We start from the raw sequence: 17,147 nt of genomic DNA on the forward strand, positions 1-17,147 counted from the left end.
TAAATACTTTCTCTAAGAAATGCGTGTGATTTCGTACCATATCATGTATAACGATGAAAAAAAAAGTTTTATTTTTTGTCTCTCCGTTTCGTATCCAGTTCCACGTCAATTCAACGTCCCATCTGTATCTTCTCTAGTCTACTCTAGTCCTTCTCCAATCTAACGGCCGGGTTGCTCTCGATGAAGTTAAGGTCGACCTTGTGGCCGAGAAGTTCTCGGATGTTGCTCACGGCGTATCTACAAATTATCAGAAATTTGGATTTGATGCAGGGAGTGCAATTTGGGAAAACTTACTTGATCATGGTCGGTCTCTCCAGACTCAGTCCGAATCCGTACACTTGCATGTTCTTGGGAAGACCCATGGGCTCCAGCATCTCCGGTCGGAACATACCACTGTTTCCGATCTCTACCCACTTGCCCAGACCCTCGTGGTAGCCGAAGATCTCCATACTGGGCTCGGTGTAGGGGTTGTAGGCGGGCTTGAAGCGCAGCTGGTGGATGCCCATCTTGGCGAAGAAGACCTCCATGAAGCCGATCAGGCCACCCAGGGTAAGCCCGAAGTCGGCAATGACACCCTCAATCTGGTGGAACTCCGCCAGGTGGGTGGCGTCGACCGCCTCGTTACGGAACACGCGGTCGATACTGAAGTAGCGCGCGGGGCGCGGGTTGGCCGCCAGCTTGTGCAGAACGTACGTCGATACCGACGTCGTGTGTGTACGCAGCACCAGCCGTAACGATTCGTCGGCGTTCCAGGGGTAGCGGTATCCGACCGATCCGTACTTGCCGTTCTCGTGGACCTCGCGCACGTCCTCCCAGTACTGCTTGTAGTCGAGGGGCTTCTGCGCGGTGGTGGAGGAAGAGGCGGGCTGGACGTATTTCGGACGGTGGGGGTCGTTCTCGGGGTCCTCGCGGGGAGGGTCGGCCTTCGCAGGGTCGGAGATGTAGAAAGTGTCTTGAAGGTCACGGGCGGGGTGTTGCTGGGGCACGAAGAGGGCGTCGAAGTTCCAGAAGCCGGTCTCCACGTAGCGGTTGGTGGGCATCTCCTCGAATCCCATCTCGAAGAAGATATTCCGGAACTCCTGGCGCACCTTGTTGAGGGGGTGGAAGGCACCGGCCGGGGTGGGAGCTCCCTTGGCCTTGAAGTTGTAGGGCTTTAGTTTGGCCGTCTTCCACGAGCCGTTCGTGAGCATCTCGACCGTGAGATCGGTCTCCTCCTTGACGAATTCCGTGGCATACTTGGCACCCTTGGTGATCTTGAAAGTGATCACCTTCTGGAAGGAGACCAGTTTCCGTCGCTTCAGGTCGGAGAGCGCCTTCTGGTCCTCCAGGGTCTGAGTGCGCTGGACGGTCAACAATTGCTCGCGAGTCTCGTCGACAATGGTTTCGGTGTTAGCCCGCAGCAGGGCGCCGTCCTTCTTGATCCAGCCTCGCTTGAAGGCATTACCCTGGCCAACCTTGGCGTTATCCTTTCCAACAATCCCGGGCAGATCGCCGATCTTCAACCCGTCGAGAGCAGCCACAACCGCCTCGAAGACCTTAGCCTCGTGACTGCCATTGTTGGCGATCTCCTCGCCCTCCTTCGTCAGGGCAGCGACTTCTCGTTCCACGGTGTCATATTCAACCATCTGGCGGGATGCTAGGCGGTCAAGCGCACTTTTGATAGTCGAGGAGGGGGTGGAGGGGAAGGCTTCGTTGGACAGAATGGGCGCATCGGACGCGGACAGGGCGCCCAAAACGGGATTCGTCATATCGGTCGCCATGGCTGCAGTCGTAGGGCCACAGAGATTGACGGCAGGAACGGAAAGAAGACGTGCAGAGGCCGGGGAAGACTGAAGCGTTGGTTATCGAACAGATACTGCCCACTTTCCGAATTGTGACTCTTTCGATGCTAATTTACGGCGGTCAGTAGAGACCAGAACCGCCATCCCGTGACTTGGCCATTGGCTACCCCGCCATCACATCCTGGGATAACACTGATAGCGATACAATCATACAGATCAATGTCCATGCTCTCTCTTTTCTCTCTTATGTGTAAATCGAGGTCTATCCTATTGAAGCATAACGGACTATGATTCTGTGAAGACTTTCCAATGCCGCCTGCCACTCCTATTAATTACTTTACTATCGTCATATGCATGATCTATTGCCCCTCTCAGCTGATTGGGCATTTCCGTTCCCATGATTATGGAATGATCAAAAGACCATCTCAATTTCATCTGCTTGGGGCATGATACCTGGGCAGCGGCAAGTTTCCTCGAGGCAGTAGCAAACAGCATCACGGGCGGGCGCCGGGCGCTATGGAAGTATATATTCTTCACCCCAGCGAGCCAGACGTGAATATTCCGCAGCAAACGGGACGCGTATACTACCTGGGAGAGGGACGGCTCAAACCAGACCAGTCAAGCATGACTAGTCCTGACTGAAATCGATGCAGACAAATCTGTAACCTATCCCTGGCCAGCACCGCGACTTCCGGCTCGAATCAGGACATCCCCGGCCCCGGGTCCGATGTTCAACGCATCGGTGAAGCAACCAAGGTCATCAGATATATGTTATTGGCCTGCAGGTAGCGGTGGTGAAGGAATCCCAGCCAGTAGTATACGCGAGTCGCCTGCAACAATTTGTCCGCCAAGCATGAGGGCGGACAGACCGGACCTGGGGTTGATGCGGCTTACCAACTTGAGCCGTATTTCATCGGGGTTAGAGAATATTCTCCATTAATATGAACAGGAACTAAGTTAACCAGACATGGATGCGTTAGTCATCCGACTAGCTCACTAGTTATGCCCCGGATCTATGCAGACAGCCGGAATGACAGAGTCAGCACCAGAGATCCGGCGACTCTATGCCAAGGAAGTGGCATCGGTGCATGGGGGTGAGTACATCTCCTGATAGTCCTGCGAGAATTACATGAAAGCAGTAATTATTCTGCTTTCCCAGTCACCAACCACCACTACCAGTTAGTGAGCCTGGGCTACTGGGCATACAGACTCCAGACTACAGAGGATGGCATATGCCGATACGTTAGTGCCGGCTGACCTGATCTACTAAGGTTAGCTCCCTTACACAACGGACCAAGTTAGGGATAAATCCATGTTACCTGGCGAATCAGAAGCCGGAGGGGCGCAGATTTGGAAAATGAAAAAGGTCGCCAGCAACATGAAAGGTGGTACGGGCATCCTGCGAGATAAATTGCACCCTGGCAGCCCATTGGAGCTGAGCACAAATCCCGTCAACGTTCTTTCCATGCGCCTCAACCGCCTTTTAAACCTGGATGGAGGTGGTGTCTCCCCAACAGGAATGGTTCGGTGGGGTCTACTCTGAAACGCCGGGTTTCATTGGTTTGCGGAGGATCCTCTCGACACCACACGCGACCGTTAGGTCTGGACTAAAGAGGGCTGTCGGGGAATCTTGGTAGAGTGTTTTCTGTTTCAGTAGTGGTAAACTGCATGTATGATTAAGATTTACAGTACCTACAGAGTTCAGACGCCGTACACCTTCCGTACGCAGTGTTACCTACCGCTGCTATCCGGTTGATGTCTATCTACGGAGTCCCTAACGGAGCCATCGACTACAATCCCACCGAAGAACCTTTTGTTTGGAACCTCTCCAGAGATCAGCCACGCGGACGGGAAGTACGGAGTAAAAGGAGTTCGTCAAATTGATTCTGATTTCCATGCTTATTGAACCGAAATCCCTTAGATACAAGGTAGGTGAATAGAAAATACAACTGCTGTATCACGGAAGGGACCTTACCTCGTGTGTTCCATGTATCAGAGCTTCGAAGGCTGACGGGGGGAAAATGGTTGATCAGCCTCCTAACCGTCCATCGCACCCTACCTCTCTACCGGGTCACACCTAAAATTGAGCACGCTGTACGGGAGTCGGTAGGGTTGATCTCTTGTAGAAGGCCCTCCTGCCTTCCCAAGCGGTGTCTCCTGACGATGAATATCTTTGATTTTAATTATTTCTTTCAAACTCTGTCCTGTACTCCGTAATTATGGCTCTTTGTTTCCCCCTCATTCTCTACACTTTTCCTCATTTTACCTCTTGCTCTCGCCATTTATTTTCCACGTTCTTGTCCACCCGCTAACCGTCCCCCTTTTCTTGAACCAGCTAGAGAGTAGATAGCCTAGCGCTGAAAGTGTGATAGGTAATGAACGGGGCCAACTCTACCAGCTGGAGCCACGGACATAAGATCGCCACTAGTATTGGAGGAGATCACCGCTGTCCCAATCATCATAGGATGTGTATGAAACATGGGATCAACACATAACCCACTCGCGCACAAACAGCTGGGAGTGTCATTATGTCAGTGAAGAGTTGGACTATTGCAGGGGAAAGGAAAGAAAATAGTTGACTATAGGAGGAATGATGAATGATTACCCCTTATCCTTGACTTGTGACACCATTCGATCAATTTTTCAATACCTATCAGCTAAGAGGATCTTGATTCATGAACTTGTAAGATGTAAAGAATAATCCTTCCGCGACGATGGACCAGTAATACCCAGATTACAGGGGTGCCCCGTGCACTCGGAATGAGAGAAGTTTATACTCCCCGTGGCAGCTGTGGCTATAACTCGGCATCTGCGGTCGTTTTCTTCCGGGCCTGCTTACCCCCACGCACCGCGGTCCTCTTCTGCCCACGCATGACCACCAACCAAGGTTGAGGAAAGGGCTGGACTGAGACACGCACTTGGACTATTCACGACGGATTCCTCCACTTGCTGCTATAATTATGTTTTTTCTTTCGCGAAGAGTCCTGGCTTGTGATTGAACGTTGCTTTCTCCGACTTGGGACCCTAGGACGTGATGGATGGGGCTCTCCGGGCGTGCCTATACTTCTTCTGTACGCAGGGCGTGAGGTCCATCTCCACCTCGATATAAAAAGTGACCATTGAAGAGGGAGAGAAAGGATTGAAAGGGATCCTCTTTTTTTGAGAGTGACTCCGGCACAGGAGGGCCTGTATCCATTCACCGTTGACTGGTGGTTTTCTTCGCTCACCGTCAGTCTGTCAGAGCTGGTGGAATTGCCGGGCGTAGAATAAAGAAGAAGAAAAAAGACTAAAATCCTGGGCAGAAAGCAGGGATCGCAATGCACAGGATGCTGCAACCGATTTTATGGTTTGGATTGGGAATCTCGCTAGAATGGCAGAAGGAATTGGGCCGGGGTTCTATATTCTATGAAGATGGGATGAGATGCTATTGACCTTACTTTGTTTATCGTTGACATCATGATCATCATGTTTTATTTTCTTTTTCCATTTCTTTCGAGATGACATCTGTCTACGTAATTCAAGTACCTGGAAGCACCCCAGTAGCGGTCGGTAATAATTGTCGTGAATAGACGTAGGAAAAGTATCCAATACCCTGCTGGGACTGATTGAGACAGGCTGGGTGACGGATTCAATTTGCTGGGCTTCACGGTCCATTTACTTAGATCACTCCTCTGCTGTGAATTATTTTCTTATGAGTTGTGCTGTGATTATTAGAGATTATTCGCTACTTTGTAGGGTTTGATGGTTCTTTTCTAGTCTCTGTATCCGAGCGAGTAAAAAAAGAAATTGAATTAAAAAAAAAAGGAAGAAAAAAAAAGCCAGCAGACAGACCGAGACCAGACAAGACCCAAGGCAACCCCTCCCCCGTCAATAATATTATGGATTTGATTTTATGGGAATTATTATTATTCTTATTCTTTTTTCTCTCTCTTCATCTCTGGAACCTGATTTTCGACCCATTTTGCTTCCGTTGAGATTGGTTTCCTATCATCTTGGCCTCCCATCTCGCTCTCTCGGTCTCTCGCTCTCCTCCCTCTCACTCCGTCTTCTTGCCCTGCTCCTCTCTCACCCTCGACTCTGACTCTGTACAAAACAGCACCGCCAGCCCGCTGACTGATCGAGGTTCGCATCCCCACCGACTTAAACCCGATCAATCGACGGTCGTCCAATCCCAGGCCTTTCCTGCCCCTTTCAGTATTTTCATCCACCCTTCCAGAGTTCCCTTAACGAACCTCGCTTTTTCCCTCCCCGCCCGAACTCTTTCTTCCTCTCCCCTTCTTTTCAGTCTCTATCTTGTGTTTCCGGGTCCCGGTCCCGGTGTCTTGTCCCTAATCTACTTGACCTCCATCTATCATCGAACTTCTATCCTTCACAACATTATCCCGTTCCGAAGGCAGCCTTCTTCCTCCCCTCAGCTGTCCACAAATCCACCGGAATCCTGGCCCTTTTCGACCTTTCTGGCTCTCCACAAGACAACCCCCATGTCGTCCTAGCAGACTCGCCCGATCATTCGTGTCAGTAACACACGGCTTCCTGTTAGTTAGGTAGGTGCATCCATCGTCAACCACTTTCTCGCATTCGTCGTTTAATTATCAACGCCCTTTTCCCCCCTTCCCTTTCTCCCCTTGACGACTTTTGCTTTTTTCCGCTCTATATGGTTCTTTTTATTCCTTCCCTTGGAAATTCTGTTGTTCCTTCTCCCCCGATTGCCTCTCCGTCCCTCCTCCAGTCATCTGACTACCGTCTTTAATTCTCTTTCCCCCCCATCTGTTCTGGATTTGAATCTATCCATTTTTTTATTTTTATTTTTTATTTTTCTTATTTTTCCCTCCATTTTTTTTCGGTCCATCTATTCCCTTTCCTGTTACGTCCACCCTCCTTCGTCCACTTGTTCCCCTTCTTCCCATCTTCGTCTCCCACCCCTTTGTTGCTTAGACATTTTGAGTTTGGTCGCACCTCGATAGACGGTCTTCCCCTCGGATCAAAATTCATCTTCACTCATCTGATTTGATCAGCTCTTCTTTTGTTTCTCATCATTTCTCTGTTCTTGTTCGATCTTTCCATCCTTGACCTGTCCGCTGCTGTTGATCGCCCGTTGAATCGTTCAAATTTTTTCCTTTTGAATCCTCGGATACATTTCTCATTTTCGTGATCTTCTAGACGAAACTTTAGACGTGAGGAGGACCGAACCCGAATCGAGAAGAGATCTCAGAGAAAGAAACAAGAAACAAAAATAAAAAAAAAAACAAACCGCACAACAAACCACAATCTTCGCGACATCCATACTTATGTCCGTTTTTGATTGAGTCGTCCTAGGGCACAATGGCTGGCGCGGACGAAACGCTCGCGGCCGCTGCTGCCATCCTACAAGGTCTTGCCAGAGATACCCCTCGCTCCGGTTCCTCTCCCCCCTTCGACTTCCAGTTCTCCCAACCTTCCGCAAATGGCTACGACACGAAACCATCCAAACTACCAGGAGACCCTAGTCCAGCCAAGGCCGCCTTTGAGAATGAGTTGGAGGCGTTAATCCGTCGGGTTCATCATCTGGAATTCCAATCTGTCAGTCACCAGACACCCCCTGGAGTTTTTCCTGAAATCTCTGTGTCTTCCCTCGACCAAAATGGGAAGGAGCCTGATTTCCTGTGGTCGTTTGGTCTTTCTCGCTCGTCGTCCCGGAAAGGTTCTAACTCTTGCATCTTACAGCAGCAAAATTCTCATCAGCAACAACAACAACCACTACCACCCCAACCAACAAGGCGACCCGCCCCCGGAACTCGAGACCGTGATGTGGAGATCGATGAAGAGGAATCCGATGACGAGGAAGACTCCGAGTCGAGGACCCGGTTAGTGCGTGAAGAGGACATCAGCTACCTACGGAACCATGTCCAGAAACAGGCGGAGGAAATCAGTTTCCAGAAGGATATCATCGCTCAAGTCCGTGATGAGCTGCAACAACAGGAGGAGCAGACCCGCCGGGCTCTGACCAAGGTCGAGAACGAAGATGTCGTTCTGCTGGAGCGGGAACTGCGCAAGCACCAGCAAGCCAACGAAGCTTTCCAGAAGGCCTTACGGGAAATCGGCGGCATCATCACGCAAGTGGCCAACGGTGACTTGTCGATGAAGGTGCAAATCCACCCCCTGGAGATGGACCCGGAAATTGCCACTTTCAAACGGACAATCAATACCATGATGGACCAGCTCCAGGTTTTCGGTAGCGAGGTGTCTCGAGTAGCGCGAGAAGTCGGTACAGAGGGTATTCTTGGCGGCCAAGCTCAGATCACTGGTGTTCACGGTATCTGGAAGGAACTTACGGAAAACGTCAACATCATGGCCAAGAATCTCACGGATCAAGTGCGTGAAATTGCTGCTGTCACTACCGCCGTCGCCCACGGAGACCTGAGTCAGAAGATCGAAAGTCGAGCCCAGGGCGAAATCTTGGAACTTCAGCAGACCATTAATACCATGGTGGATCAACTTCGGACATTTGCGACAGAGGTTACTCGTGTGGCCCGTGATGTCGGCACGGAAGGTGTTTTGGGTGGACAGGCCCAGATCGAAGGTGTACAAGGAATGTGGAACGAGCTCACGGTCAATGTCAACGCCATGGCGAACAATTTAACAACACAAGTGCGAGATATTGCCACGGTCACCAAGGCTGTGGCCAAGGGTGACCTCACCCAGAAAGTCCAGGCCAACTGCAAGGGAGAAATCGCGGAGCTGAAGAATATCATCAATTCCATGGTGGACCAACTGCGGCAGTTCGCTCAAGAGGTGACCAAGATTGCCAAGGAGGTCGGCACGGATGGTGTTCTCGGTGGCCAAGCGACGGTGAACGACGTGGAAGGCACCTGGAAGGACCTGACCGAGAATGTCAATCGGATGGCCAACAATCTCACCACTCAGGTCAGAGAAATTGCCGATGTCACCACCGCGGTCGCGAAGGGTGATCTAACCAAGAAGGTTACCGCCAACGTGCAAGGTGAAATACTGGATTTGAAGAGCACGATCAACGGCATGGTGGACCGACTGAATACTTTCGCCTTCGAAGTCAGCAAGGTCGCTCGTGAGGTCGGAACGGACGGTACGCTAGGTGGCCAGGCCAAGGTTGACAATGTGGAGGGTAAATGGAAGGACTTGACCGACAACGTCAACACTATGGCCCAGAATTTGACCTCGCAGGTCCGAAGTATCTCTGATGTGACGCAAGCTATCGCCAAGGGTGACTTGAGCAAAAAGATTGAGGTCCACGCCCAGGGAGAAATCTTGACCCTCAAGGTCACGATTAATCACATGGTGGACCGACTCGCGAAATTTGCGACCGAGCTTAAGAAGGTGGCCCGTGATGTCGGAGTTGACGGGAAGATGGGCGGTCAAGCCAACGTCGAAGGTATCGCCGGAACGTGGAAGGAGATTACGGAGGACGTCAATACGATGGCCGAGAACTTGACGTCTCAGGTGCGAGCGTTTGGTGAAATTACCGATGCGGCAACGGACGGCGATTTCACCAAGCTGATCACCGTCAACGCATCCGGAGAGATGGACGAGCTGAAACGGAAGATTAATAAAATGGTGTCGAACCTCCGGGATAGTATTCAACGAAACACTGCTGCCAGGGAGGCCGCCGAGTTGGCCAATCGCACCAAATCCGAGTTCCTAGCCAATATGAGTCACGAAATCCGGACGCCTATGAACGGTATCATTGGCATGACGCAGTTGACATTGGACACGGATGACCTGAAGCCCTACACTCGGGAGATGTTGAACGTGGTGCACAACCTTGCCAACAGTTTATTGACCATCATTGACGACATCCTCGATATTTCCAAGATCGAGGCCAATCGGATGGTCATCGAAAGCATCCCGTTCACGGTCAGGGGTACTGTCTTCAACGCGCTGAAGACCTTAGCGGTGAAGGCCAACGAAAAGTTCCTCAGCTTGACCTACCAGGTCGACAATACCGTACCGGACTATGTCATTGGTGATCCTTTCCGTCTTCGCCAGATCATCCTCAACCTGGTCGGCAACGCCATCAAGTTTACCGAGCACGGAGAGGTCAAGCTCACCATCTGCAAGTCGGATCGGGAGCAGTGCGCAGCGAACGAATACGCCTTTGAGTTCTCCGTTTCGGATACAGGTATCGGTATTGAGGAGGATAAACTTGACCTCATTTTCGACACATTCCAGCAAGCCGATGGTTCAACCACGCGGAGGTTCGGCGGAACCGGTTTGGGTCTGTCCATCTCTAAACGTTTGGTGAACTTGATGGGTGGTGATGTCTGGGTGACTTCCGAGTATGGACATGGCAGTACCTTCCACTTCACTTGTGTGGTGAAACTTGCCGACCAGTCCCTGAGTGTCATCGCATCCCAGCTAATGCCGTACAAAAACCACCGTGTCCTCTTCATTGATAAGGGAGAGAACGGCGGCCAGGCACAGAATGTCATGGATATGCTCAAACAGATCGATCTGGAGCCGTTGGTCGTACGAGACGAGGACCATGTTCCCCCGCCCGAGATTCAAGATCCGTCGGGTAAAGAATCCGGCCACGCATACGACGTGATCATCGTGGACTCTGTGGGCACGGCACGGCTGCTTCGGACATTTGATGATTTCAAATACGTCCCCATTGTCCTGGTTTGCCCATTGGTCTGTGTGAGCTTGAAGTCTGCGTTGGACCTAGGAATCAGCTCCTACATGACCACGCCGTGCCAGCCCATTGACCTCGGTAATGGCATGCTTCCGGCACTCGAAGGACGCTCAACGCCAATCACCACCGACCATTCTCGATCATTTGACATCCTACTTGCAGAAGACAACGACGTCAACCAGAAATTGGCGGTGAAGATCCTAGAAAAACACAACCATAATGTGTCGGTCGTCAGTAACGGTCTGGAAGCCGTCGAAGCCGTTAAGCAACGTCGATATGATGTGATTTTGATGGATGTTCAGATGCCCGTTATGGGTGGCTTTGAAGCCACCGGCAAAATTCGAGAATACGAGAGAGAGTCAGGATCCAGTCGAACTCCCATCATTGCACTCACAGCACATGCCATGTTAGGTGATCGAGAAAAGTGCATACAGGCCCAGATGGATGAATACCTATCGAAACCATTGAAGCAGAACCAAATGATGCAGACCATCCTCAAATGCGCCACTCTGGGCGGGTCATTATTAGAGAAGAGCAAGGAGTCGCGAATTTCGAGCAGCGGCGAAATGCATCCCGTTCATCACACGAGCTCCGACAACAGCAAAAGCCCGCGCCCTACCGTGGAACCTAGGTCAATGACTGCAACTAGTGCCGTGAATCGGACCAGTCTTGCGAGTCCCAGTACCGAGAAAGCCGACGAACTTTCCGTGGAAAGGGTAAATTCCGCATGGTGTTCGAAAACTTCTTGAAACATTCTAACCCGGTATATAGGCACTGTTGCGATCCAACAGCTCGTGAGACGTTTTCAGAAGACGTTCGCTATTTCCTTTTCAAGTTTTCGAGTGACTTCGATGCAAACTTTATACCCTTTTTCTCATTTGCGCGCCTTGTAAGAACTGTTCTTTCGCATGGCGACCTCCTCGCGGTGCCTTTGATTATTTACCTTCTTGGATTCTTTTCGATTCACATGGTTATCTTTCGCTTCATCTTTCGGGGAAACACCTATTCTCTTGATTCTCGATTTCTCTAAAAACCTCTTTTTGACCTTTGCCTCTCGCTATCTCTTCTTTGTCCTCTGGTTTTTATATCTCTCTCTACCTCATACCTCCCCCTCTGATGTCTTTTGGTCAAAACCATGCATGTGTTTGTCGCTGGTATTATGTCGACAGTTCAAACGATGGCCTCGATTTTATCTTTTTCGTCTGATCGTATTATATTGTTTCCTTGATCTTTTTCGGATGTCTTTTTTGATACACCAGCTGTTACCTGGTGTAGGGTGTTTGGCGCATGGAAACCACTGAGGGTTCTTCCAAATAAATCTGCGGTATGGGATGGAAACAAATATGGGCGAACTATGTCAATCTGCGGAGGAGCCAGTATCCCCCTCATTGACGGAAGAGTACTTTTCTTGCATTTGTTGCAAAGTTTTTTTTTTTTTTCTTTCGCCCGGATCTCATTCTTGTTTTCTACTTTTCTCATCTAACTGAACCTTTTCCTCCTCCCCTTTTGAGCACCCATGTCCTGCGTCGGGGTATGTACTGTAATTTAATCTCTTATATTCCTCTTTACCATCTTTTTTTCTTCTATTTTCCTTTTCTCTATTTCTATATTAGCAGATGAATGCTGTTTGCGTGGGAGTCTGGACGCTCCTCATCAACCGCCGACTTCTTTTCTTGCCTTGTATTCCGCCCAAACGTTTATCTTCTTTGACATGTACGAACCAGACTTTCTCTCCCACCGGTAACGGACATTGACGGTCGTTGCTTGGTGAAAATGTCAAGACTTATTCATGATTAAACTCCCACTCGTAGCTTGTTTTTGACTTGCTTGGGTTTACTTCTTGAATCTGGTTTGATAACCAAGTAGTAATCAAGTTTCATGCATGAGTCAATTCTCGATTCCATTCTCATTCTTTATTTAAACCGGAAAATTAATTAGGGTTCTGGTGATTCTTCAATCCCTTCGTTCTTCTAACTATTCTAGTGGGAATAGAATAGAAGAAGTAGAATGGATCAAGACAATAGGTAAACGTAGGCAGCCGAAATATTAAGGGGGAAAAATAGCCACGCGACAGTCCTCTCTCGTTCTTGTTCTCTTGTTTCTTCCTCTCACATCCTCATATCTATCTCCGTTTCAAGTTTCAACTCTCTTTTCTTTTCCTTTCCATTTCCATTCTCCTCCCCTATGAGGCAAGCGTGCATGCAAATGATCGTGACCACTCAACCGACCAACCAACCAACCAATAAAATAGATGAACTCACTCCGAGAGAAATCAAAACCATCCTTCACGATGGAAGATACCCGGCCGAGGTTGTTGTTCTTGTTCCGCATCCGCATCCACAACAGGGTGATTATCTCGCAGCGCGCGAAGATGTTCGAGTCTCTTAGCAGCGAAGAAGGTCTTTCTCTTCTCCCGCCTCTTCTTCCGGGTGGGTGTTTCTTGGACCTCCGCTTCTGAGTCGGAGGATTCGGAGGGTTCGAAATCTTCCTCTTCTTCTGCTTCGGCGGGCGTGGGAGTTGGAGATGGGGTTGGGGCTGGCGTCGGGATGGGGATGTTCGAGAGACCTGGGCCGGCGCTGTTGGATGGAGCGCGCTGGAGGGAACTGCTAGCTGCAGCGTGGGTCGGGGAGGGGATTTGGATGGAGATGGTTGCGAAGGACAGATTGTGGGACGAGGACCCGTGAGAGGAAGGTGAGCGGGAAGGTGAGGATGAAGGTGAGGATGAAGGTCCGGGTGTTGGTATGACGCTTCCCACTCCGCCGGAGCCGGAGCCGTGACCTGGCCTTTGGACTGGTCGGCCGGGCGTGTTGCTGGGGCATGGCGGTGGGCAGGATGGGCAGGGTGTACTGCCGCCGCCGCCTCCTCCAGGGCCGCCTCCTCCAGGGCCGCCTCCTCCAGGGCCGCCTCCTCCAGGGCCGCCTCCTCCAGGGCCTCCGCCGCCGGGCCGAGGGCCTCCGGTGGTGCTGGGTCCCGCTCCGCCAGGGCCTGTTCCGCTTGGTCCGCCGCCGCCTGGTCCGCCGCCACCGGGACCACCGCCGCCTCCAGGGCCACCACCGCCTCCAGGGCCACCACCACCGGGACCACCACCTCCGGGACCACCACCTCCAGGGCCGCCACCACCTGGGCCGCCACCACCTGGGCCGCCACCACCTGGGCCACCACCTCCTGGACCTCCACCGCCAGGACCGCCGCCTCCAGGACCACCACCACCACCACCGGGACCACCACCTCCGCCAGTACCACCACCGCCTCCAGGACCACCACCGCCTCCAGGGCCACCACCTCCTCCAGGACCCCCGCCGCCTCCAGGACCTCCAGGGCCACCACCACCGCCAGCACCTCCTCCGCCGCCGGCACCTCCACCACCGCCAGCTCCCCCTCCTCCTCCACCGCCGCCTCCTCCTCCTCCGCCTCCGCCGCCGCCGCCGCCGCCTCCACCTGGGCCACCACCTCCGGGACCACCACCTCCAGGGCCACCACCACTTGGGCCGCCACCACCTGGGCCACCACCACCGGGACCACCACCTCCGGGACCACCACCTCCAGGGCCACCACCACCAGGGCCGCCACCACCTGGGCCACCACCGCCTGGACCACCACCTCCAGGGCCACCGCCGCCAGGTGAAGTTGTAGTAGGCTTCGGAGACACAGAAGGCGAGCTACTGCTCGGGCACTTCGTACGGCAGACAGTAACAGTAACCGTAGACTGACCCGGGCAAGAGGAAGCAGCAGGAGTCATCTTGAACGTAGGCGGATGACTGGGAGAGACCTCAGGCTCCGGCTGGGCCGTAACCCCCGGAGGAAGGGAGAAATCGCTTGGCTTGGACGGAGCCGGGGTAGCCTCTGTGTGAGCCAGTCCGTCAGAGGGAGGCTGGCTGACGGATGCAGGGACAGCTGCCGCATCACGGATGATGAGACCCCATGAAGCGGCAGCTAGGATAAAGGCCTTCGCCGAGGGAGGCATTTATCTTTGGTTTGATTTTGCTTTTCGCAGCCTGAATAATTTTTGCAGCTTGAATGATTGGGATATTGATTGACGGTTGATATTAAGGGGGATCGGATCGGATCAGATCAGGTCCAGAAAGAAAGGTGTAAAGAGGATCAGGAGGTGGTAAAGAGGGGATTTATTAGTGTGGTGATACATGTATGTACCACTGTGGTTTTCTGGAACATGATGGGTGTTGTATGTCATTAAATGCGTGTATTGCGCGTCTTGCGTGGAAAGAGACGCTGCCCTATAGGAGTTCATCGGAAACCGGTAATTATGACGCCGAAAGAGGGATTACATTGACGGAAGTCCGATCCATGTACGTTCCAGACCTTCCCTGCCAGCAGGGTATCATGCCGGAGGGCATTTCCGAGTCGTTTTCATGGCGCATGGTGACATCCTGGTTTGACAAATGGGAAGTAGGCAAATGAACATGAATAAGAATCAAAATTGAAGATGCCAGAGGCTGAAAGAACTCCGCTTTCTTATTCTCTTTTCGGTGAGGTGTAAGGGTAATGCTTTTGTATGACGTTGTATCGCTAATTATATGACTTTATGTCGCGTGGCCGTGTGAATTTTGTTATTCATTTGGATTTTCTTTCCAGTGTTGTTTTTGTTTCTGCGTTTCGTCGTGGGTCGAATGCAAGTGGCAAGAGTTTCAGAGGCGTCAATAAAGTGCCAAAGGATGGCGCCAGCCAACATGAATCACCTTCACTGCGATGCAACAAGCAAGACCAGCAGCATAGCAGCAAATGGTAAAGACGATAAGGCCCCAGTACTCGCCGTTGCAGCGCGAAAGTATTTCACCTGCAATCGGAATTCCCGTGAGGGTTCTATGAACATAGTGGTTAGATGATTCTGGACCGATGATGAATGTAGAAAGTCGTTTCTCGACTTACCCAAAGCTCACAACCGTGTATGACGTGGCATAATATCTCCCATAGTTTTCAATTTTGCAAAGCTGTGAAATGCAAACTGGAGTGAGACTGATATTGCTGCCGCTGCCAAAGCCAAAGATAACACTGTATACGATCATCACCGGAACGCTGTTTCCAGCAGGAAGCCAAAGACAAGCATTGCAAACCACACAGAGGGCTACTGTTGCTATGAGGGTATTGAAGCGCCCCAGATAATCTGCAACAAAGCCTGGAATCCATCTTCCAAAAAACGATCCAGCATTCAGAATGGCCACCATCTGATATGACAGTCGGCTAGACACGCCATGAGCCAAAGCATAAGAAGAAATGTAACTGATGGGAACGAAAAGACCCCACTCCACGAAGAAGATAGCAGCCGTTGTAAGCGCGAATTTGGGCTCTCGGAATATAGTAAAGTCGGGAAGAACGTTCTCTTTCGAGGCGGGTTTTTTCGGAAGCCGGGACTTAACCAAAAGACACGAAACAGTTACCAAGACCAAGCAGATTAAAGCCACAACACGGGTTGCCCATGCCCAACCGATCTTCGGAAATAATTGTTCAAGAGTAAGTGGGAATACAATTCCCCCAACAGAACCACCGGTTGCAGCAATGCCGGTGGCAACACCACGTTTCTCGTTGAAGTAATGGCCAATGGCGGAGATTGCTGGGGTGAAGATGAGAGAAGCCCCTAATCCCCCGGCAACGCCAATGACGAGCATGAAATGCCAGTATTGAGTGCAAAAGCCCAGCGCAATCATCATGACCACGACTAATACCGAGCCTGCGAAGACAAGAAACCGAGGGCCTTTGGCATCGAATATAGGGCCGATTTGGACTCCACAGAAGAAAGTTAGGAATGCGTACATGCCAAATATCCAACCGATCTTGCCAGAGCTATACTCTTCCAGCTGGTTATTTTCGAGATAAGCCTGGAACGTCCCAATGGTGTTGACCAAACCAAGAGAAGCGAAAAGGCCCATCCAGCTGCCAAAGACTACCAGCCAAGCCTCCAGTCCGCCTTCGGGGTAAGTATTTCCATCCGCATCGGTGGTTACACGGCTCATAGGAGCGCTATGTACAGAGCGAAGTGACGGGAGATCCTCGGATGACTGCCTGTCGAGGCCATTCTCGGTATTCCCCTGCGTATCTGGTGGCTGATAGGAGCCGGTATGTGTATGAGAATGCACTTGTTTTTCGGCATCGCTAACGTCATAAGCAGCATTTGCTGGATCGGCTAACGGCTTCTCTGATGATGGAGGATGTTGCGCGCTATGATTAACGGCATGAGGAAGCGAATCACTAGAATGCTGTTGTTCTATTCTGTCTGTGATTGGGCTGCCAAAAGGCCTGATGTTTGCGGACATGTCAGTATAGACAGAGGGCGAAAGTGGACCACGGTTGACCTTCGTCCTTTCCCACGCCTCTTTAACTCGGCTCCGCTTCTAAGCTCGTCTCGAGAGTTTGAGAGGGGAAATATTGAACAAGAGGAGAAGGGAAACACCGAAGGCGCTCAAATACGAGGTGAGTGCGAATAAGCCGACAAGGTTGTGGAGAGCAATATCTTTAAGAACAAAGTCTGGAGATGCAAGCACAAGTGCCCGACGAAAGGATGGTCCAGAATATCTTAAGGGCTACGGAGTTGGCCTCGTGCCCTTTAAAGCAGGTGGGTTTTTCCCTTTTCTTTCGCTCTCTTGGTTTAGGGAGTGGGTTTGCCTCGGGGGAATAATTCCTATTGGTGAGAAGACCGAGGATTGAGCATTGGCAAAGGACTTGGTGGATGGCGTTTTTCGTTTTCTTTTTTTTTCGGCGCTCAG

At 51.4% G+C, this 17,147-nt stretch overlaps 4 protein-coding genes across 4 annotated transcripts; 1 reads left to right on the forward strand and 3 right to left on the reverse strand.

Annotated features, from left to right (window-relative positions):
* Positions 1 to 143: 143 nt before the first annotated feature.
* On the reverse strand, positions 144 to 1,760 carry FRS2 (phenylalanine--tRNA ligase subunit alpha; the record flags this gene model as incomplete). Its single annotated transcript, XM_046082575.1, has 2 exons — positions 144 to 237; positions 295 to 1,760. The coding sequence occupies 2 exons, from the start codon at positions 1,758 to 1,760 to the stop codon at positions 144 to 146; spliced, it is 1,560 nt and encodes a 519-aa protein (XP_045938532.1).
* A 5,343-nt stretch (positions 1,761 to 7,103) lies between these two features.
* tcsC (putative two-component osmosensing histidine kinase (Bos1)) lies at positions 7,104 to 11,177 on the forward strand (the record flags this gene model as incomplete). Its single annotated transcript, XM_046082576.1, has 1 exon — positions 7,104 to 11,177. The coding sequence occupies one exon, from the start codon at positions 7,104 to 7,106 to the stop codon at positions 11,175 to 11,177; it is 4,074 nt and encodes a 1,357-aa protein (XP_045938533.1).
* A 1,523-nt stretch (positions 11,178 to 12,700) lies between these two features.
* On the reverse strand, positions 12,701 to 14,392 carry LDX57_000930 (uncharacterized protein; the record flags this gene model as incomplete). Its single annotated transcript, XM_046082577.1, has 3 exons — positions 12,701 to 13,034; positions 13,184 to 14,090; positions 14,140 to 14,392. The coding sequence occupies 3 exons, from the start codon at positions 14,390 to 14,392 to the stop codon at positions 12,701 to 12,703; spliced, it is 1,494 nt and encodes a 497-aa protein (XP_045938534.1).
* A 919-nt stretch (positions 14,393 to 15,311) lies between these two features.
* On the reverse strand, positions 15,312 to 16,397 carry LDX57_000931 (MCT family MFS transporter; the record flags this gene model as incomplete). The annotated part of the gene is made up of 1 exon (XM_046082578.1): positions 15,312 to 16,397. One exon carries the CDS (start codon positions 16,395 to 16,397, stop codon positions 15,312 to 15,314), a length of 1,086 nt encoding a protein of 361 aa, XP_045938535.1.
* Positions 16,398 to 17,147: the final 750 nt, after the last annotated feature.

Source organism: Aspergillus melleus (genome assembly GCF_016097325.1).
Source record: "Aspergillus melleus strain CBS 546.65 chromosome Unknown contig1, whole genome shotgun sequence".
Taxonomy (NCBI): Eukaryota; Fungi; Ascomycota; class Eurotiomycetes; order Eurotiales; family Aspergillaceae; genus Aspergillus; species Aspergillus melleus.